Consider the following 19,843-nt stretch of genomic DNA (forward strand, 5'->3'; position numbering starts at 1 on the left):
CAATTATCCACAAACTCGATGTTTATTCTTGCCTCATACGTTTACTTTGTCTAAATGTGTACCTGCATCTATATGTAAATACACATCTACTTAGTGACTATAAATAACTTTCATTCTAAATTTACTGAACACCGAGTTTTACTTTGAACTCGCAATGAACTATCCAAAATTCATCAATCATAATAATACGTAACAATTAAGACTTGGCATCCAATAGATAGCGTTGTTACGAAATTACCGATAGAGTAAATCCAAGACGAGTAAAATTTTATTCGAATAAAAAATAAATGACAAATGGAGAAATATTACGATTTATTTCTTACAGCTGGATTAAAATATATATGTAATTTCTCATGGTCCCGATTATTAAATGCAAACAAGTTTATCGGTCAGCATGTTATGTTAGGTTATGTTGTAATGCGATGTAAGCTTATTTTGTTCCTCAGATTTTGGATTCTGAATAATGTAATCTTATTTCGATCTTCACAGATTTATTTCATTTTATAGATTAGGAAATTAATTGATTTGATATGTTGCTAATGGTTTCGAAAAACGTTTAATAATTTCTTCTCGAGACCTTGTAGAATGGTGTATCACTGTTTAGATAAGCTTTTTACAATTCATTTTACGATTTCGGACTCAATTTTTGTTGAATAAATAACAGATTAAATGTTGTATATCTTTGACTCGTTATTTCGAGAACTTATATCTAGATAAGAATTTTGCCTATCTTTGTATCAAAGTACGTATTAGTTATCACAGATTAGATCGTCCTTAGAATCGTCTTCCATCTCTGAAAATATCCAACACAATCCTCTACGTACAAAACACATTCAACAAGGAGAAAAATCGTATTAATAAACGATCGAGATTTCTATTCAAATTTAGCATATTATGCAATCTATTTTATTGTCTAATATTTTTCGTCTTAGAATAGTTCGTCTTCGTCACACATACGTATATCGATAAGACTCCCCATCGTTAATATAAATTCTGTCAACGTCTTTCGTGCAAACGCGCGATACGAGTCCTTATTAGTGCATGTACGAAATGCACACTCGAATCCACGGTATCGTTCTATCATTTTCCAAACTCGATTGTGTTTTCAATAATTTTTTCGCGAACGAGTCGCCACGCGAAAAACGCCAGGTAAATAACATCGCAACAACGATAGAACGCCTAATTGACCAGTACTGTCTGTGCGGCGTGCATCGTTCGTGAGAGTCTGAAATAAACACACGCGCAGGTGAACGTATCCATTACGACCGATATGATTTTTAACGGTGAAAAAGGCGAACACGTAGATCGAAGATCTAGATGCAACATAGATTTTGTAGCAGGCAGAAGGTTTAATTGTAAGATTCGCCAAAGTACGAGGAATTAAAAGAAACACGTGACCGCGAGCGAAGCCGAGAGTGAGCACAAACAAGCGGCACGATCCACGAGACGTGACCAGCTATGTGTTGCGTGTGACGTATGACTTATTCGTCGATGACAAACTGACCGAACCATTAGCCGATCGAACGGTCGTGTGCGCGGCCAAGGGAACAGTTACGATCGATCGGTAGAAATATCGTTTCTGATATGTATCCAACGTGTCCACGTCGATGTGTTCGTGCGCCGATCGATATTGATTGACAGCGTTTCGACACACAGTGCGTCCGTAAAAGGAGAAACGTGACACTAAAAAAGGTAAAAGAAAAAAAAAAGAAGCTTATCGTAACGATCGCGTCTACCACTAAACATGCGGATCCGCGGAATCCACGAACGCGACAAACTTAAAATAGCGATTTATGGACGGTTCTATCGATAACACGGAGGCTGGGGCGAGTATTGAGTTACGTTAACGACTGGTTCTTTCTTTAGATATCAATAATCGACCGTCTAGGCGTTGCCATATTTACTGGGAGCGAAAGTAGAAGCGCGAACAAGGGAACGGGTATTGGAATGACGTTATGCGTATCTACTTTGACTTTAATTTGTCGTTATTACTCCTTGCTGTCTCTGTCCGTTCGTAACGTCCAGCGAACACCTTTCGCTCTGTATTCGTTAATTATCGTGCCGATAAATCTTTCGAGGACCCCAAGGAGTTTCAAGGATAAAGTCAGAGAGATACTTGAATTTTTTTCCTTTTCAATGTCGACGAGTATTACAGTTACTTCAGTCTTTCAAAGTCTATGTACAGACAGGGTTTAAAAAAAAAACGGTACCTGATGTAAGTTCATGGTTAAATAATTTTCGTTTCCTTCGACGTGGTTGCATTACTTAAAATCATGTTTATCCTTAATAGATTGTTTTGTGTTCGATGTGATTGAGACGTAGACGGGCTACCAAACGTGCGGCATTTTTTTTTTTAAAATGTCGTTCAGCACGAAAGCGAATAGGTGGTCCCCGAAATTGATAATCGGCTTTCAACTGACTATTTGGAGTATCGTTGGGATCGTACTTCTACAAAAGGGCGCGATCTCTTTATATGGTACAAAGGAAGCGGAACGAAACGACACTACTGATACACAGGTTCGATATTTCAATCGATTATGAATGTACATGGTGTTCTTTTTATCGCGAGAATCTAGAATATCTTTGTTTCTATTGAAGATATGAAAGAAACTTGAGAGACGAGATTGCTCGTTTCGAGTAGCAATTATTCTGATAAGCAAACATTGTTTTTTTAAATTATACTTTGCGAAAATTCGAGGTAACCGTGATTATTCCAAACGCGACGATACATCGATCTTCGAGTCAACAAAATATCAATAACCTTGACAAATATATTCGTTTGTTTATTCACACCCTGTATACGGTGGCTCGTTAAAACAAAACCTAGACCAGTTTTGTGTGTCGCGTTACGAAAACTACTAATTATATTTCAACGTGTCACAATGGATACTAGCTTACTAGCGCATCCATGCGTTGTTACATCATTGTGTACGTACGCTACGTTTCGATACGTTACACCGGAACAAAGATGAACCTAACGTACATATCGCGTGTTTACAATAGCGTTGAATAGTCTTTTTCGTTACTGGACAAAATAAAATAAAATAATGTTTTCCTACACACCAAATTTCGAGTTAGGGAGCGATTAAAACAATATACAGGGTGTCCCAAAAATGTTGTAACACATTGAAATAGGTAGTTCGGAAGGTGATTTGAAACAACTTTTTCCTTAGCGAAAATGTTGTCCGAGGCTTCGTTGAGGAGATATTAACGGAAAACACTGGCCAATCAGAGCGCGAGTATGCCGGTGGAGCGTAGGCTACGCGATAAGCGGCCGCGCTCATACGCTATCGCGATCGCTCCAACGGTCTACGCGCGCTCTGATTGGTCAGTGTTTTCCATTAATATCTCCTTAACGAAGCCTCGGACAACATTTTCGCTAAGGAAAAAGTTGTTTCAAATCACCTCCCGAACCACCTCTTTCAAGGTGTTACAACATTTTTGGGACACCCTGTATATTTATATTTAACGTATTATCGAATTTATTTAAAAAGATATACACGATGGATGTTGAAAGTTAGCGAATAAGAACGAGGTATGTCAAGAGGCTCTTTCCTACTTTTCGAACCGATTGACATTTCTCGAGACTTCTATTTTTGGCGAACCACAAACCAATTGGCAAAAGATTCGAGAACGCTATTTTCACAGGAAAGGTTAACGAGATGGAACGAGAAGAAATCAATTCGTGATTCGAGTATCGCGGAGAAACGTCACCGAATCGTCGAACACGAAATCGCAACACGGCAGAAAGACGTCATTCTTAGTAATCTCGACGTCGCTGCACAGAACGGACAATGGCCGAGCAAACAGGTCGATTCTTATCGAATGGACAATACCGGAGTAACTAAAAAAAGTCCAATGATTAGCAAGCTAACGACGAATCGTAAACAAGATACACGCGACATCCGCGCGATTCAAGCACAGACGTTCCATCAAACGAACAAAAACGAGGAAGGAAAGGTGGACCGCAAAGAAAAACACATCGTTGCGCTTAATCTCGACGAAAATCCTTACGATATGGAGAAGATCGCGACGAGTAACAACGGATCGAGTAATTCGTTGAAGTTCGATGACACTGGTTCTAATTTCCTTACTTTGGACGAGAAAAAGTTCTTCGAACACCAGAGCATTCCTTACGAAGCCGCAGGAATCGGCAAAAATCAAACACAATCAGCTCGTTCCCCTGTAAATCGAGTCGGGGCAGCTGTTGCTATAATCATGCTCGCGATTGGAATTGTTATGCTACTTCTAGGGCCTCTCATCGTTATCCTACGAGCCTTCGCTGACAGAAGACGAACTAGACAAATGTTGTTGAAATCGAGATGCCGTATCGATCAACCGCCTACTTACGAGGAAGCCACCCTTATGGATCAAGCACCAAGATACTCGAGTCTTCAACTGGACTCAATCCCCGAATCTTCTTCCTCCCTTTAATATACATTGTTATTTTTTTTTCCTAAACACTTTTTATATCGATCGTTGCACCTCTTTCATTAAACACTTTTCTATTTCTAAACATTCCCTATTTTTGTTACTCTCATCTCGATGTTAATTCACCATCTCGATCGATGCTTAATCCAAGTGTAGCAGATAATTCGTTTTCCTTATAATTATACTTTGCACGAAGGTTAACGTATACGTACGACGTAATTTTCTACGAGTATAAGCAACATGTTTTTCTTTTTCTCCTCGATATTATCTCTGTACGTTTCGCGTACGTTAAATAATGAGACCAAAACAAATTGAAATGAAACAGAACTGAACACAGGAAGATACGACGCGAGGACAGAACGGAACGAAACGGAACGAAACGTGAAACACGTCAGTGATTGGAATCAAGATGGTACTGGAAAGTACGATGATATGGTAAGCTCTCGATATTTATTTAATTTCTACCTAATAGCACGGTATTTTCATGATTATTCGTGTACGTTTCTTGAAATTCGATCAAACGTAATGAGACTATTGTTAATTTGATTGACTCTTGTGAGAATTAATATCTTGGTAGCTCCAAAAACGTAAACGCGAGTGACAGTGCAAAGTTGAAACAATTCGTAGCACAAATGCGATTATTTTCTTTGCTGACTAAAAATTAACGAATACTGAAGCCAATCCAATCGAAAATTAGAAATGAAATATTGAATATGAAACGTTTCATTGTTTTTATCTGAAATATATTCACCTTTGTAAACGAGGTAGGTAGAGGTTATGCGACAGAGCTCTCTGAAAACAGAGATGGGCGACATTCTCATCTTCATAAAAAGTTTCGAATAAAAGATAACCAACTTTCGATATATTATTTGTTTGATTAAAATTACGATTCGAATTGTACAATTAAATTATGTTTCACATTGACTAATTCATGTGAATAATTATCAGATTGAATAAACATTACATATGAAATTTTATCTGTCCCCACCTATGTGTCTATTCATCAATATTTATTTGAATATTTTCAGTGTCGACAATAGCGATTACATGAGAAATGGAGATTTTTTACCAACTCGACTTCAAGCACAACAAGATGCCGTTCATGTGGTCTGCCATTCCAAGACACGTTCAAATCCAGAGAATAATATTGGTTTAATAACATTGGCCAAGTATGTCAAATTCCATACTCTATTCTTCCATAGTAGCATCTAAATTTTTACATAACTTACATCTTTTCTAATAGTACCGAAGTGTTGGCCACATTGACTAGTGATGTAGGCAGAATTCTATCAAAGCTCCATCAAGTTCAACCAAACGGTAATTTAAATCTAATTACCGGAATACGAATTGCACATGTGAGTATAATAACCATTCTCCCATTTTACAATCTAAGAATAACAAATACAACAATAAAAAAATTGTTAATCAACAGCTGGCATTGAAACATCGCCAAGGTAAAAATCACAAAATGCGCATCGTTGCTTTCATTGGTAGTCCAATCGAGGTCGATGAAAAAGAACTAGTTAAATTAGCGAAACGGTTGAAGAAAGAGAAAGTCTGCGTCGACGTGATTAGCTTCGGCGAGGAAAGCGTTAACAGCGAAGTATTAACAGCCTTCATCAATACACTCAATGGAAAAGATGGCACAGGCAGTTTCTTGATTACTGTCCCACCTGGACCGCATTTATCGGACGCGTTGATTTCTTCTCCCATAATTCAAGGAGAAGATGGAATGGGTGGTACAGGCGTGGGAGGAGCTGCATTTGAATTCGGGGTCGATCCAAACGAAGATCCAGAGTTGGCATTGGTTCGTACTTAACGATTTTTATTAAATATTATTAATAGTAGAGAATAATTTGTCATTTTCTTTGTCCAGGCACTACGTGTTTCGATGGAAGAGCAACGGCAGCGTCAAGAGGATGAGGCACGACGCGCGCAGTCTACTGAAGTGACTACAGTCCAGCGAGGAGAAACTCAGAAAGCAGCTCCGAAGGAGGAAACGATGTTAAAGCGTGCGCTTGCCATGTCGCTCGAGGGTCCCGAAGATTCGTCTTCAGCGTCAGAGAATACTACGCCCACTAGTGGAATCGTGCCTGACTTCTCTCGTATGACTGAGGAAGAACAAATTGCTTTCGCTTTACAGATGTCCATGCTTAATCAAGATCAACGTACGATACATGCATTTACGATTAATTAAATCTTTAACCGTCACGAGTGATCAACGATCATCATTGAATTTTTCTCGACAGGAATCTGTACATCATGCATACCGCACACACGTAACCATTTGCTTTTTTTCTGTAGAAGAGCTCGAGTCTTTGAAAGAAGAGTCAATGGAAATCGAGGAGGACTACGCTGCCGTCATGTCCGACCCAGCTTTTCTGCAATCAGTTCTAGAAAATTTACCTGGTGTCGATCCCCATTCTGATGCCGTCCGTCAAGCCGTTGGATCTCTCCAACAAAACAAGGACAAAGACAAAGACAAGGAGAAGGAGAAGGAAAAGGAGAAGGAGAAGGATAAAGATAAGGATAAGGAAAAGAAATAAAAAAAAACTTGTGCTCCTTGGATATATAACTCTATGTTAATCCCTGTTTTGTGAATACATGTATACCAAATATAAGTTTTCAATTTTTCAAAACTTCACTTACCCTCTTCGAATCTATTTTCTTTCTTTCACAACTAGCATCAACCAGTATCGATCGTCAGTTGACATAGTTTTAATCGAAACTTCGAACCACTTATTTACAAACAGCGCACATAAATTTTCAATCTTCGCTCGTTATCCCTTCCCTTTGTGTTTCCATCTGACGTTCTTTCGTAATGGCTGCTGCGTCCACCGTTTGAGAAGAGAGACGTTAAACTTTAAAATGGCACCGCGCAGAAAAAGCCTCGGAACGCTTCGCGGATCGAACAATGTTTTGGACAAGGAAAACAATTACCTGCGTTCGTTAAGTGACTACCAAGCACGCGTTAGAAGACGGGAAAGTATTCGAAATTGCAAAAACGCAGCGGTAAGTTTACTTTCAAAAGTGAAACTTTATTGTTTACAACCTGTTGCTCTGCGAACCGGTTTGTTTATTGAACTACCACAAGTGAATGTTTATTTTCATAACTACATAGAGTCTGTACTTATTTCGATATTTGAAAAATTCAATTTAAGTAATTTATCTTTTTATGATGACGATATTTGGGATTGTCTCGAAAGAATAGGTTATGTTTTACTGTCGCGTTTCTCTTTTTGAAAATGTCCGTTAAAGAACAACATAATTTAAGAAGTGCAAAAAGTGTATTATCTTATATGATCTTACAAATAATAATTACTTAAAAAAGTTGAGTTGTAAAAAAGGTTTTTAAAAGTACTTGATGTATATATATTACGATTCTCAAGATTTCTATCGATATAATACCATTTTACCCTTTAAATCGTTCTATACGATTTGAATATTTAAATACCGTACAATTAACAATAAGTTACGTTCGTATTGGACGAAAAAGAAGACTACGCTTTGAAATAACGCTTGTTATCTGCATGCAATTTCATTTTACGCGCTCTTCGAACTCGTTTTTTACCCTTTTATTCCCCGAATGTCGTTTGCGCTTTATAGTTTAGCGTGCAGTTTGATTTTAACGCGGCGGATGGGTGGGAAGTCGAATAATCCCACCCAAAAACCCTACTCCCTCCCCGTTTGTGTGATTCAATGTGGGATCTTTGCGGCGAGGTTTTCAGTACGATACGAAACCGTTCGCGACGAGGGCCGAACGATTCCATTTGTTTCCGCTTGATTATTTCTATCTGAAATCGGCTATTCCGGTCGGCGTCACTTAGATATTTTCGTGCATGACCAAGGAATAAGTCCGTAGAAGGAGTTTCTGAGGAGAAGATATGGTAGCATTATTCACTTGCTATAGATTTAACGATCAGTACGAACGCGAACGAACTTGCAGTCCTATAGAGGTACAGAATGGTTAGACTTGTTTCCAACGATACCTTTTTTTCACCTACGTAGAATATCGCGCGATTTAAACGGTGTTTACCTTGGAATATAAATCGTTTCTATTATTCTTTTCGTTTAACTCGAGTGTTTCGTTTGTTTCAAAATTGCAATTCACGTAAGAGAATGTACGAAGTTAAAGTACCTCGACGAGAACGTGAGTACGAAGGTTTTGTTTTCCATGATCAGAAATGTTGTATTAGTTTCGTATTTGGGCGTCGATGACAGTTCGACGATTGATTGAAGTAACGGGACGTATCGTTTCATTGCACGGTTACGTGTGTAGCATCATTCGAAATTTCCTGTACACAGTGTTTGAGAGTCTACTTCTAATCCATGACTGTCGAAACAATTAACGTTCGCGATTAGTGACTAACTATAAAACAGACAGGATTAACTTAGCAAAATTACAAAATACTAATTTACCATACGATTATAGTTTATACAACACTAGTTTATTATTAACCACTAGTGGGATGATTGAGACTAGTTATTACAAAAGTAATTTGAATTGATTAACGATCGCGATTAGTGACTAATTATGAAACAGACACGATTAACTTAGCAAAATTACAAAATACTAATTTACCATACGATTATGGTTTATACAACACTAGTTTATTATTAACCATTAGTGGGACGATTGAGACTAATTATTACAAAAGTAATTCCAAGATAACGACTATCCAACTCCGTCTGAAAGTTCTTGGAAATACCAGTTTTCCTCTTTTTCGTTTAATTTTATAAAGTGGACGAAAGTGCACGAAAGAAAAGAATTCGGAACTTAAACTCGCGTAGGTCGAGTGCGGACGTGTCGCTTTGTCATCAAGTATCGCTACGCAAGCAGGAATAATTTACGAAATAAATATCGCGCGAAGCCTACGAAAAAAGTTGATCAAGGTATTTTTCCAGTACGATGATTTACGATAGACGCGGTGTCCTTGTTCCTCAGGAATATGATTTGGAACGAAAGATAGAATTGGAAGTGAAAATGAAGGAAGGCTCGTCGAGGCTGTTGGCTGCTGCGCGGCATCCTGCTCAAAGCTTGGAAGCGGCACGTGCTTTGCTTACATCAAGCAAAAGAATGACTGCTTACATGGCCGAGCTGCAACATCGGAGAAAGGACACATCCCCGAAAACGACGAGGTAATATGTCTTCGACTAGAAATTGCTACGCGCACTCAAAATTACCGTGTAATAGAAATCGTAATAAATAGATATTTTATTTGTATTTACTATTAATTTTCTAATTTTACTTCGCAAGTATTTCAAGAAGAAAAATTTATCTTTGCATTGATCCTTTCAAATTTATATTCAAATAACATTATTGTATGTTGCAGCACATCCGAAAGTAGAGGCAAATTATCCATCTCAGATCTAAGATTTCCTTTGATGTGGAGGGACTCGGATCATTTTAAAAATCGCGGTGATCATAGAAGGTTCGCCGTCTTCTGTCTAGCTCGTGTTGGCACAGAAATTCACGACACCAGTCTACTTTGTCCCGTCGATAGAGAACAGACGGACATTAGCTTTCCCGACGTTTTGTTATTGTAAGTATATCGTTCGTTGTTTCCAGGCACAAAAAAGAAGTCACTTCTCTGTTAAATTTTTAGTAACAATGTGCCTGCTGAATTCGAGTTGACTCTGGAAATCTACAGTCACGTTCTGCAAGAAGATCTCAGCATCGCCAGTACTCCAAGGAGAATTAGCAGGACTATTCACTCTTCGATTTCGAAAACCGTTGGTAGGAAGTTCGCGGCTTCTCTGCGTGACGAATACGATTCTAGCAAGACGTAAGTCTCCGCTTTCGAATTTGTGAATCTGGCAAATTACTTCCTCATGTTTGATTCCTTACCTTCTAGTGGGCCTCAGTTCAATTTAGTGGCCTATGCAAAGATGACTCTCGACGATAGCGATACGAATACACGTACACACGACTTGGTATTGAACAACTTTGGTAAGGATTACCAAATAATAGGGAACAAAAGACTTAAAGGTGTTATTTGGTTTTTACGCACAACAGAAAATCAAATTATTGAACATTCAATGTTTTTGATTTAGAAAACAAAGTTCACGCCTTACCGCTGTTTGGGCACTTCTGTTGTCGTTTGGCTGTTCAACCAGATTGTATTGATAAAGAGGTTCGTATAGGATTCGTAAACATAAACGATCAACGTTGCTGGGCACGACTGCGAGGCTTTGAAATCGAAACTTGGAAATCAAAGAAGCTAGCAGAAGGATCGCACGAACCTACGTATACGATTGATGTCAACAAGGTGAGGAAGAAAATCGTCATTGATTCTTATATACAGTGTAAAAATATACGATGACATCATAGATGGTAAACTGTCATCTTTAACCAGAAACACTATTATCGATGAATAGCATGACTTCGTCTTCGATTGCTCAACGACCTTGTTATACTACAGCACGATTAAATTTCATAATAACTATTACCAAAAGGTTTTTCTTTGAATAATAATAAAACTGTACGTACTGACAATGCACGTTATCGTTTCAGGAGACACTCGTTCGCCAATCGAAGTCAATGTACAACCAATTGCGAATAATCAATTCTGTAGACGGGACCAAGAAACGCGATACTATTGAATTCAATACAAAAGAGGACCTTCAAAAATGGTTCGAACAACTGACAACACGTATTAACGAGCACTCGAGATGGAAACACGCAGCGGTAAACTTACAGCGAATTCCGTGTTCTGATAATTCAAGTGGGAATACGAGTGCCAGAAATTCTTTTGTTGGCAACCGTCAAGGATCTCTCTATGACGAAACACCTTTGATAGGTAATACTTGATGAAGAAATGATAGTTTGTTCTAATAAAGCTCGTATTTTAATAAAAGAGATAATTATCAATTTTTACAGAATCGATTTTCCCGAATTCTGTGTCGAGGATAACTAAGCCAAAGGAAGCGTGCAAACTTGCCTCGGAATATCACGGTTCGGTTGGTAGGGCATCGACGACAGTACGCCCTCGACCATCGATTATAGAGTACAAATCTCATTGGCAATTTACTGATACGATTCATCACAGATGAATGTGGTAAAAATATGTAAACTATTGGTATCTCGAAATGTTTACAATTTTGTTTTTCGTCTATTTGCGAGCAGTAACACAGTAAATATATATAACTTGATCTGCCTAGACGTACAAAGTACATATTATGTGCATTCGATTATCGATTAAACACTATATGTTTATAGAATATATGAATCTCTCTAAAGATTTTAGATTATAAAGTACACGTTTAATAGTTTCGTGTATTTTAAATATACTCCATGCTTCCTCAAGGAGTCTTCTTGTTTATGAATAGAGGTGACATTTCACAATTTTTCTTTTTTAATGAAAACAATTAACAAATTTTACAGTTATGAAAACAACAATTCCTAAGCAAAAGTTTGCAACAAAGATGTTGTATGTTTATGGAATTGTACTAATAACAGATAGGTAACTTAACCTATTGACCATTGATCCTTCAAGAAAATACTAAAACTACTTATACACATAAATCATCCATAGTCAATAAGTTAATAGCGATGCATCACCTAATTTTTATTCCTTTACTGTTAACATAAATCCAGCAACCATAGCAAATATAGTAAACGCCTGTGCCCCTACACGTGCACGCATCATATATTGAGACATCTTTGCATTCCCATGATAAAAGTTATAAACACCAACCGTTAGAGCAGCTACAGTTGCCATGGCGCCTGGAATTAACATGTATTTAACAAGCACTCATTTACTGTGTGCAAACCAAACAATGGTGCAACATTAGTATAGGTTATATTCACCTAAAGGTACCACGGGATTTTCTTTCGTTTTCCGCACCATTTTTTCTGTGAACGTTTCCACTTTTATATGATCGCTAAGCTCCGCACGTATCCGAATCCAATCCAATTCATTCATCATATCTGAATTCTTCTCCATATTGTTTGGAACTTCCATTTCAAATAAGTTTCAGGAGGTCGACTGAAAAGTTACTATTTTGAGTTTGAAAAAATTGTATTAAGATTCTTGTTTCGACTTCACGTTTAAACGACTTTTCATTAAATTAATACTGTCGCATCTTTTATAGTCGCCGAATACTACGTTCTTCGTTCACAAATAGCACAGCAATATTCACAGTGACTTATACTTACTGTATGACAGTATGGCACGACGTATCGGTTAGATGTATGTCAACTTTATAAATGCGTGATCATAATATAAAACACGGTCGGTGCAATGCTTTGCAATAATGCTCGAAGATTTGATTATTCTTCATGAAATTGTTCTATAGTAGGTACGTTTCATAAGACAATAAAGTATATATATATGTAGATCTAAATAAAACCACGTGATCACACGTGATGGTGGCAAGGCGAGACTGTGTATGTAGAATTAGATTTTTTTCTAGATAGTTTGTTATAACACATAAATAAATTTCAAACCACAATAAAAACTGAGAGAGTTGGGATTTGAAAAATATTGGAGTTTCGTCTCTGTAAAAGTACCCAAACACTACTTTGTAGTTATAAATTATAATTCAATGTACGTTACTGCATTGAACTATATATATGTATGGGTTTTAGTACCGGTGGCGCCATTGGTGGGAAAATGCCCAAGTTTATAGCAAAAATAGTTATCACAGTTTCTTTAAAATGGCGCCACCGATATCTTCTATTAAATTATTCTTTATTTTATAACACTATAATATACTAGTAAACGCATGTGGTTAGAAAATTATGAATTGTACATTAAATGTCCAACAAACGGTGTATTTTCTAGTATTAGTATAGTTCAGTGCATCACTCTGTTTAGTGATGCCATCTAGCACTTTAGCGCAGAAGTCGATTGGACTCTGCGATTTTCACTGATTTTCCCTCTCCGTAGTCGTCGACCATCGTCGATGGAACAGGCCAATAGAAGCTCGTGTCGAATGAAACCTTCCAATCGCGAAGCGTTCTCCCCCGTTCTCTGAAATGCAACTTTCAGAGACGTGCAGTGATTTCAGAATCGTTCGATCGTGCATTCGTCGAGTAATTTTAGTTTTCTCGTGGATCTGAGACGTGTTTCTTCTCGTGCTCGACGGAAGGTGGACGAATAGTGGTCGTACGACCGTAAACAAAACGATCGTGGGTCGCGTACGCGTAGTATCTTTGGGAGCAGTGCGTTTCGTGAGTGGTAATCTGTGCATATGTACGGAAATATGCGTGAAAGAGAAGAATTCTGCCGAAGTTATCCACCAGGACAACCGTCGCAGCCACCGACGGCTCGGGCCCTGGGTCTCGACGCTCTGCACAGCCTTTGTAAAGAGATATATCCCGACCAGAGCAATCCCCTCACCGTCACCGCTGTCGTCAAGTACTGGTAAGAATTCTTTCTCTCTCATTTAACCACGAAAACTGATTTTCCATCGTGGAAATACATAAAACTCGAACGGAATTGCACACTTGACATTTCTAACACGTTGCCAGACCATCGACGGTGAACAATGAATCGTATTCTATTATCGTTAAAAGTACCGCGATGCTGCTACACATACTAATTCATTTTTTCTTTTACTTGGCGATGAATTAAGGGCACAGTGTGCCTCTTAAAATTAAAGAAGAACCATCTAATCAGTTTTATACGCTGAAGAAATATACATATATCGTTTACACACGTTTCTATTCAAATTGTTTACGTTACACAGGGTTTTGAGAAAGTGAAATCAACCATTTTTTTTTATATCTATTCCTTTTGAATTTAATTTTTTTTCGCGAATGTATTACATATTTCGTCGTGAGTCGGACATTTGTGTTTGAAGGAATTGCTATAAGCATTACCGTCTACTTTAAAGAATCTCTGCGATACCGAGAAAGGTGATTTAGTACCGACTTTTAGTACGCAACCAAACTCAGACCTGCACAGGAAGGGAAGGCTTATATTTAGTCACCCTTAGTCGCGCTTAACCGGATATAAAACCGAATAACTGGAATTTTCTGTACACCTTTTGCCTAGGTTGGGGGGTCCTGATCCTCTCGACTACATAAGTATGTACGAGAACCCTGGCTGCCCCGAATTAGGCATACCACCACATTGGCACTACATCAGGTGAGTTCTATCATTTTATCCTTCCTAATTCAACCTTTTTCTCTCGCCCATTTCGTTACTATTCACCACGATCATTTTGTTTTAACCCCATTTCTTCCAATTTAAATTTTAATACGATGAACATACATATTTATGGGAACACGTATCCTACAATTTAAAGAATCGACGTCTATCGTCTCGCAAGTTTAATAAAAATTGTCGACAACATTTCGTAACCAATTTCTTTTGTCCCGTGCGCAAATGACACTCCGCCGCGTGTCATTTATTCGGGAAAGGACGCGTCCTTTCTTGTTTCTCTTTTTTTTATGGGATAGAAAAACAGGGAAGAATCTGAGAGTTGAGGGAAAAAAAACGGGAAGTCGGGTATTCGTCAGTGCTCACCCTGTCGAGAAGTAGGAGTGTGGCTCTGATGTGGGCGCATGTTATTTTCCAACACACCCTCCATGACACGTGTATGCTGGGACCCATTTCTGTCATTAGGAAATTTCGTTTATCGTGCGACTGCGATCAAACATGAAAGAGACACTTCAACTCGGAGAGATCTACAATTTTATACGAATAATAAAATCATCGCGCCAATTATTAGAATCGTTATTAAAAATTCTTGACTCGACGTCGTACACCATCTTTTCGTCCATTTTGTTTTTTCCCTTAGAAGCTACTTCCTTTTCTCAACTTTTTCTTTTTTCGTTTTTCTCTTTCAACTTAGGTCGTTGTGAACTTAGAGATTATAATATTCAAAAATAATATGTATTACTATTCGATGAAGAGAATTTATTTTGATAATTGACATTATTTTTGGAATAGAAAATTTTGCAACTATACTAGCGCATCGAAGCCTGTCGCCATGACTCACGATGTCGAAAGATAAATGAATCCCGTTTGAGGAATTCCTTATTAAAACTTAGGCGCCGAATGACGAATAGTCTACCGCAAAAGGGTGTTCTTTCCTTTTTTTTGAATGCGTGACCCTTCCTTCTTCAGTCCGCAGCAGCTGGTCCAGTAGTTCCCTCTTTCTCTATATATAGAAAGTGTAGGGTACAGGAAGATAAAGTCGTTTAAAATGCGACGCCGTCGGAAATAGATGCGCGGGGACTTCCCCTTTTCCGTCTGTCTTATCTAAATATGTTCCACCATTCACCAAACTTGTTCTATTTTTCTCGAATTGAGTCTAGAGTTATATTTGTCCTTTCAATTCCTTGATACTTATTATCTACAAGTTGTACACACCTCTGCTTTAGCTATCCTCATCTTCTTAGAATGTAGTATTACATGGTATTGTAATAACATTTCTTTGTTAAGTTTGGGCTTGTCTGATCTACACGGCGATGGAAGGATACATCCAAAGAGTGGTCCAGGTCGCCCCAGTGGTTTTGGATTCGAATTGACCTTTAGATTAGTCAGAGAAAGAAACGAGATGAGTCCACCAACTTGGCCAGCAAACGTGATGCAGCAGTTGGCAAAATATGTTTTTAATTCTGGGAACATGCTGTTGCCTGGTGACCATGTTTCGTGGCATGCTCCATTGGACAATGGAAATGGTCGTATCACGCAAATTTTAATGGGGAAGGATCCACAATTGCCAACATCTATATGTACACCTCACGGAGATGTAAGTTGATTAGCTTATTTAATGGGAAGTAGTAGTCTGAGTATCATGTTTCTGATGGTTGATGCGTAATGTTACAGGTTTCGTTTGTTCAAATTGTAGGAGTCACTTCCGAAGAATTGCAGGCTGCACAGCATTGGAATGGCTTAGGTCTCGTGAGTTTGTTGAAGACCAGTCGTGGTTGTGGACCATGGCTGGTGACAAATATGAGACGGGTACATTCCATTATGGAAGATGACCCCTCCATAGCAGAGAAAATACAGACTGGGATAGAAAAGGAAGGTTCTAATTTAAGTGGCGTGTCTGCAAAGTGTTGGTCTGTGTACCTTCAATTCATTTCTACATAATTAAACTAATCCTCGAATTAAATGTTATGGTCATATGTTATCGCGCAGGTGGGTTCAAGTGAACAGTGATAGGAGTACAGAGAAGTACAGAGAAAAAAGAAACGAATCGGACGAAGAAGACGAAGATATAAAACCAATTATAAAGTCGGAAAGATTGTCACCTTGTGAATTAGATTTAAATTTATCTCATGAAAATTTTATCAAAGTCCTGTCAGGCCTTCACTTGACTTTTAATCTTGAAGCTGGATCTTTGTTACCGTTAGCAATAAAGTATACATCCTCATAATTACCGTTTTGCGATAGATTATTAGTCGAGTATTAAAAGTACTAATATCGAATGATTTTACAGGGGCCGCGTCATGCATGGAAGGCATTTTACGTTCAAGTCCATATTGTCCAACACAGCTGTTACCATAGTTGCGCCATCGGTTACTGGTACTCTAGTTTCTAGGGAAAAACCATACGTGGTTCAAGGACCATGGCTGCAGGTGCTACTTCCAGAAGATTTGTCTGAGAAAATGGCTCAAGAGTTTCAAATTTTAAATTCGACGAATCAGGTAAATGCTATTGAAAATTATTTTGCAAGATACATTACTTTACGATGAAAATATTCTATTCTGAAACATTTTCCAGGTTCAATTGCCAAAGACATTTTCTTGGCCTGAACATAAACTGGTTATTACTGTAGTAAATGACTGAGAAAATGTTAAAACACATTTTAGTACCTTTAAGCGAGTTAGGATACAAATTAACATGAACAAAGTATTATCTTATTAAACAGTGGGTTTCAAAGAACTTATTTATAACTGGAATGCTGAAACACGATTGTTGCGCAAACGACAGAACTATAAGACTTCGCATATCAACGTGTAAAAGAGGAGGCCGATTATATTTAACATATTTCGATTTACCTAAAAAATATATTCTCTATTTTGGATAGCAAAGATTTCCACGCCTCTCTTTTACAGATTGATGCCTGTTAACATTTTATATTTAATTGTACATAATAGAACGCAAGTTGAAAGGTGTAATTGTATTTGATATACGAGTTTACACATTGTTACAACGAATGAATATTTCTGTAAATAGGCGAACGTAAAATTTTGGCGTTATTTTCGTCAGAGTATTTTACCAATTTTTTTTATAAAAAGAATGTGTAATAGAATAAAGTATAAGGTATAATATTTATAAGATATGCTGTCTTCCTTCGATTTTCGTTTTCTAGATGTCTTCTGCCGAATCTGCGGAACAATTTTAATTATTTAAAAAATTATCTGAGATTCCGATTTTTTTTATAGCTATTCAGGCAGCCATTCAACTATCCTGTATCGCGTGCTTTATATTTAGCGAAAAATTGACGATCGCATTTTGATTTTTCTTACATTGTCGCCTTCTATTTCATTTTAGCCGCTCAATTCTTCATCCGCGAGTTTGGCCTGAGGTCGTCTCCCATTTCGCCGGTTATTCCTTCTCCCTGTCCTTTTCCTCGTGGGACAAACACATCCGAGTTGCGCAGCTGCTAGCTTATTGTTATTGTTTATATTCGCCGCGTGTTGCTGACCGAAGAGACGGAACACGTTGACTCTAGAACTCTGGGAGACATTGGTATGATATTGAGATTATCGTTCGAATAAATAACTTCTCTGTTACTATTAAAATTATCGCGGTGGAAAAGAAGCGGGCGATCCCTCTCTATAAAAGCTATCGTTTCACGCGTACGCGAGTGTGAATGTGGAAGGATACTTGGTTGATACGTGTTCAATTATTTATTTTGTTAAAGTGAGTGACTGGAAGCCGAATATAGATGGAGAAGCCAGACTTGTCGGTAGTAGTGAATATATCGGAGTTCGTGGTCAACGTATTCTATAGAGGTACGTTCATGTTAAATATAATTAGTACAGTGGTATCATCAAGATGAAGGTATACGCGGTACCTACAGAGGACATTATCGCGACGCTTAGACAGGTGTGATTGTATCTCGGTAAACGTAAGAGATACCGAAAAAATGTTAAATACAAAATGTTACAGTTTCTTCCAATGGCCTATAACGATGCAACAAAGATTTAGGGAAGGGTTAAGTTCACTCTCAGAGTGCCCCACCACATATTTTAGCACCGTAGTCCCAGAATTGCTGATCGCTGCTAGCATAGTTCGCGCAGAAAATCCTAGGACACCGCGTAGATACAGTCACAGGAGATTCCTACTCGGTTGAACAGATTCCTGGCGATCCTGAAGGCCCCAATCCAGAGGAGGACGACGATGCAAGCAGAGGCGAAATCCTCGACTTCGTCGCAGGTGATGTTAGCAATGACGTTAACGATACCACGGAAGATGTTAGCGAAGGTTTGCATCGAGTCGATGCAGATATCTCGTAGGAAGCAGATCACCTGGAAAATCAGGTTCATCACCGCTAGTGTCAGCTCGATTAGCCTCGCCAGGAAATCGAGAAAGATGTCCAATAACTTGTCGAGGGTTTCCCATAGCCAGCAGACCACTCGCGAGAAGAGCTCAACGAACTGCTGCGAGGCGTTCGACACGCGATTTTTCATGATTGACGACCCTGGTCTAGCCTCCGTCTGTTTTTCATACTTTCTTCTCCAGCTTCCGCTCTATTCGCTTTTACATCGTACCAGTCAACGAATTTCATGCTTTCAAACGTAATTTTTTATGAACTTTAGGATCTTTGCTCTTGTGTTTTTCCATAAATTATGGCGCTTGTTAGAATTGGCCTCTATCCTCTTGAAATTGCATCGTTTAAATGCGTGTGTGAATTTTTTCGTGCGAAGAAAACAAGAACGCGAAGTTGTCGTTGTACTCTATTGTCTACTCGCGATGGAGTACATTGTCGGTAGAGGTCGATAGTGTAGAACGCTTGGTTGATAAGGCAGGATTATCTACTCGCGATGGAGTACCTTGTCGATAGTGCAGGAGGCTTAGTTGGCAATGTAGGAAATTCAGATGGCAATGTAGGCCATCAGTAAATCATGAAATTAGATATGGTGGCTTAATAAGGGGCGTTGACGCCATTACATTTCCTTCGAGGATGCTTCTAGAAACTGGAACGTGCTTTTGCACAATATTAAACGAAGATGGAAGTTTGCGGGGGAAACTGTTGTGTAGCTTAATGAGGACATTCCCGCGAACCAACTTATCTCTTAAGTGCAGCATGCACTTGCACTTTTCTTTTTAATGGAATGTTTATTTTTATATAAATCGATTCTTCGCGATTCTCGTTACTCTGCGCACGAATAACGAGCGATACGGACTATGGTCTTATTTATTATAAAATAATCTTTCGACTGAATTAAAAATAAAATTTGCCAACTTTTAGATTGAAATCGCTAACTTATGGTATGGTATAT

General features: G+C 38.3%; 7 protein-coding genes and 1 long non-coding RNA gene across 18 annotated transcripts in view; 5 read left to right on the forward strand and 3 right to left on the reverse strand.

Annotated features, from left to right (window-relative positions):
- Positions 1–250: 250 nt before the first annotated feature.
- On the reverse strand, positions 251–4,483 carry LOC128875308 (uncharacterized). The gene is made up of 2 exons (XR_008456786.1): positions 4,351–4,483; positions 251–793 (listed from the first exon to the last, which is right to left on the reverse strand). It is a non-coding gene; the product is annotated as an uncharacterized LOC128875308 (long non-coding RNA).
- On the forward strand, positions 800–4,518 carry LOC128875304 (uncharacterized). 2 transcript variants are annotated; one of them, XM_054120776.1, is made up of 4 exons: positions 800–1,692; positions 1,867–2,215; positions 2,291–2,517; positions 3,649–4,518. In XM_054120776.1, exons 3-4 carry the CDS (start codon positions 2,359–2,361, stop codon positions 4,432–4,434), a joined length of 945 nt encoding a protein of 314 aa, XP_053976751.1. In that variant the 5' UTR covers positions 800–1,692; positions 1,867–2,215; positions 2,291–2,358; the 3' UTR covers positions 4,435–4,518. The 2 variants fall into 2 exon arrangements, with proteins under 2 accessions (XP_053976751.1, XP_053976752.1); XM_054120777.1 differs by lacking the exon at positions 1,867–2,215.
- Positions 4,519–4,693: 175 nt separating this feature from the next.
- On the forward strand, positions 4,694–7,075 carry LOC128875303 (26S proteasome non-ATPase regulatory subunit 4). Its single transcript, XM_054120774.1, has 6 exons — positions 4,694–4,866; positions 5,460–5,600; positions 5,675–5,786; positions 5,864–6,238; positions 6,308–6,599; positions 6,736–7,075. The coding sequence occupies exons 1-6, from the start codon at positions 4,841–4,843 to the stop codon at positions 6,975–6,977; spliced, it is 1,188 nt and encodes a 395-aa protein (XP_053976749.1). The 5' UTR covers positions 4,694–4,840; the 3' UTR covers positions 6,978–7,075.
- A 133-nt stretch (positions 7,076–7,208) lies between these two features.
- LOC128875300 (rhotekin-2-like) lies at positions 7,209–11,700 on the forward strand. Of its 8 annotated transcripts, none has more exons than XM_054120763.1 (8): positions 7,209–7,443; positions 9,377–9,570; positions 9,765–9,974; positions 10,038–10,217; positions 10,287–10,381; positions 10,486–10,700; positions 10,946–11,231; positions 11,312–11,700. In XM_054120763.1, the coding sequence occupies exons 1-8, from the start codon at positions 7,300–7,302 to the stop codon at positions 11,482–11,484; spliced, it is 1,497 nt and encodes a 498-aa protein (XP_053976738.1). In that variant the 5' UTR covers positions 7,209–7,299; the 3' UTR covers positions 11,485–11,700. The 8 variants fall into 8 exon arrangements, with proteins under 8 accessions (XP_053976738.1, XP_053976739.1, XP_053976740.1 ...); XM_054120764.1 differs by lacking the exon at positions 7,209–7,443 and adding an exon at positions 7,830–8,387; XM_054120765.1 differs by lacking the exon at positions 7,209–7,443 and adding an exon at positions 7,833–8,387 and having other exon boundaries at positions 9,337–9,570.
- Positions 11,701–11,974: 274 nt separating this feature from the next.
- On the reverse strand, positions 11,975–12,824 carry LOC128875307 (HIG1 domain family member 2A, mitochondrial). 2 transcript variants are annotated; one of them, XM_054120783.1, is made up of 3 exons: positions 12,590–12,824; positions 12,242–12,430; positions 11,975–12,157 (listed from the first exon to the last, which is right to left on the reverse strand). In XM_054120783.1, the coding sequence occupies exons 2-3, from the start codon at positions 12,393–12,395 to the stop codon at positions 12,000–12,002; spliced, it is 312 nt and encodes a 103-aa protein (XP_053976758.1). In that variant the 5' UTR covers positions 12,396–12,430; positions 12,590–12,824; the 3' UTR covers positions 11,975–11,999. The 2 variants fall into 2 exon arrangements, with proteins under 2 accessions (XP_053976758.1, XP_053976757.1); XM_054120782.1 differs by having other exon boundaries at positions 12,242–12,419; positions 12,590–12,816.
- Positions 12,825–13,396: 572 nt separating this feature from the next.
- Positions 13,397–17,674, forward strand: LOC128875404 (suppressor of fused homolog). The gene is made up of 7 exons (XM_054120952.1): positions 13,397–13,799; positions 14,433–14,525; positions 15,828–16,137; positions 16,215–16,450; positions 16,530–16,751; positions 16,831–17,038; positions 17,115–17,674. The coding sequence occupies exons 1-7, from the start codon at positions 13,627–13,629 to the stop codon at positions 17,178–17,180; spliced, it is 1,308 nt and encodes a 435-aa protein (XP_053976927.1). The 5' UTR covers positions 13,397–13,626; the 3' UTR covers positions 17,181–17,674.
- LOC128875407 (uncharacterized) lies at positions 17,213–19,204 on the reverse strand. Its single transcript, XM_054120954.1, has 3 exons — positions 18,686–19,204; positions 17,864–18,073; positions 17,213–17,722 (listed from the first exon to the last, which is right to left on the reverse strand). The coding sequence occupies exons 1-2, from the start codon at positions 19,028–19,030 to the stop codon at positions 17,885–17,887; spliced, it is 534 nt and encodes a 177-aa protein (XP_053976929.1). The 5' UTR covers positions 19,031–19,204; the 3' UTR covers positions 17,213–17,722; positions 17,864–17,884.
- LOC128875402 (protein neuralized) overlaps positions 17,955–19,843 on the forward strand; it is an 87,312-nt gene continuing 85,423 nt past the window's right edge. The window contains exons 1-2 of one of the 2 annotated variants that reach the window (XM_054120950.1): positions 17,955–18,086; positions 18,262–18,352. In XM_054120950.1, the coding sequence (XP_053976925.1) occupies positions 18,286–18,352 (67 nt within the window). In that variant the 5' untranslated portion in view covers positions 17,955–18,086; positions 18,262–18,285. Of the gene's footprint in view, positions 18,353–19,843 lie in introns of both variants that reach the window. The other variant, XM_054120949.1, reaches the window with a different exon arrangement.

The sequence above is a fragment of the Hylaeus volcanicus genome, chromosome 4, assembly GCF_026283585.1.
Source record: "Hylaeus volcanicus isolate JK05 chromosome 4, UHH_iyHylVolc1.0_haploid, whole genome shotgun sequence".
NCBI lineage: Eukaryota > Metazoa > Arthropoda > Insecta > Hymenoptera > Colletidae > Hylaeus > Hylaeus volcanicus.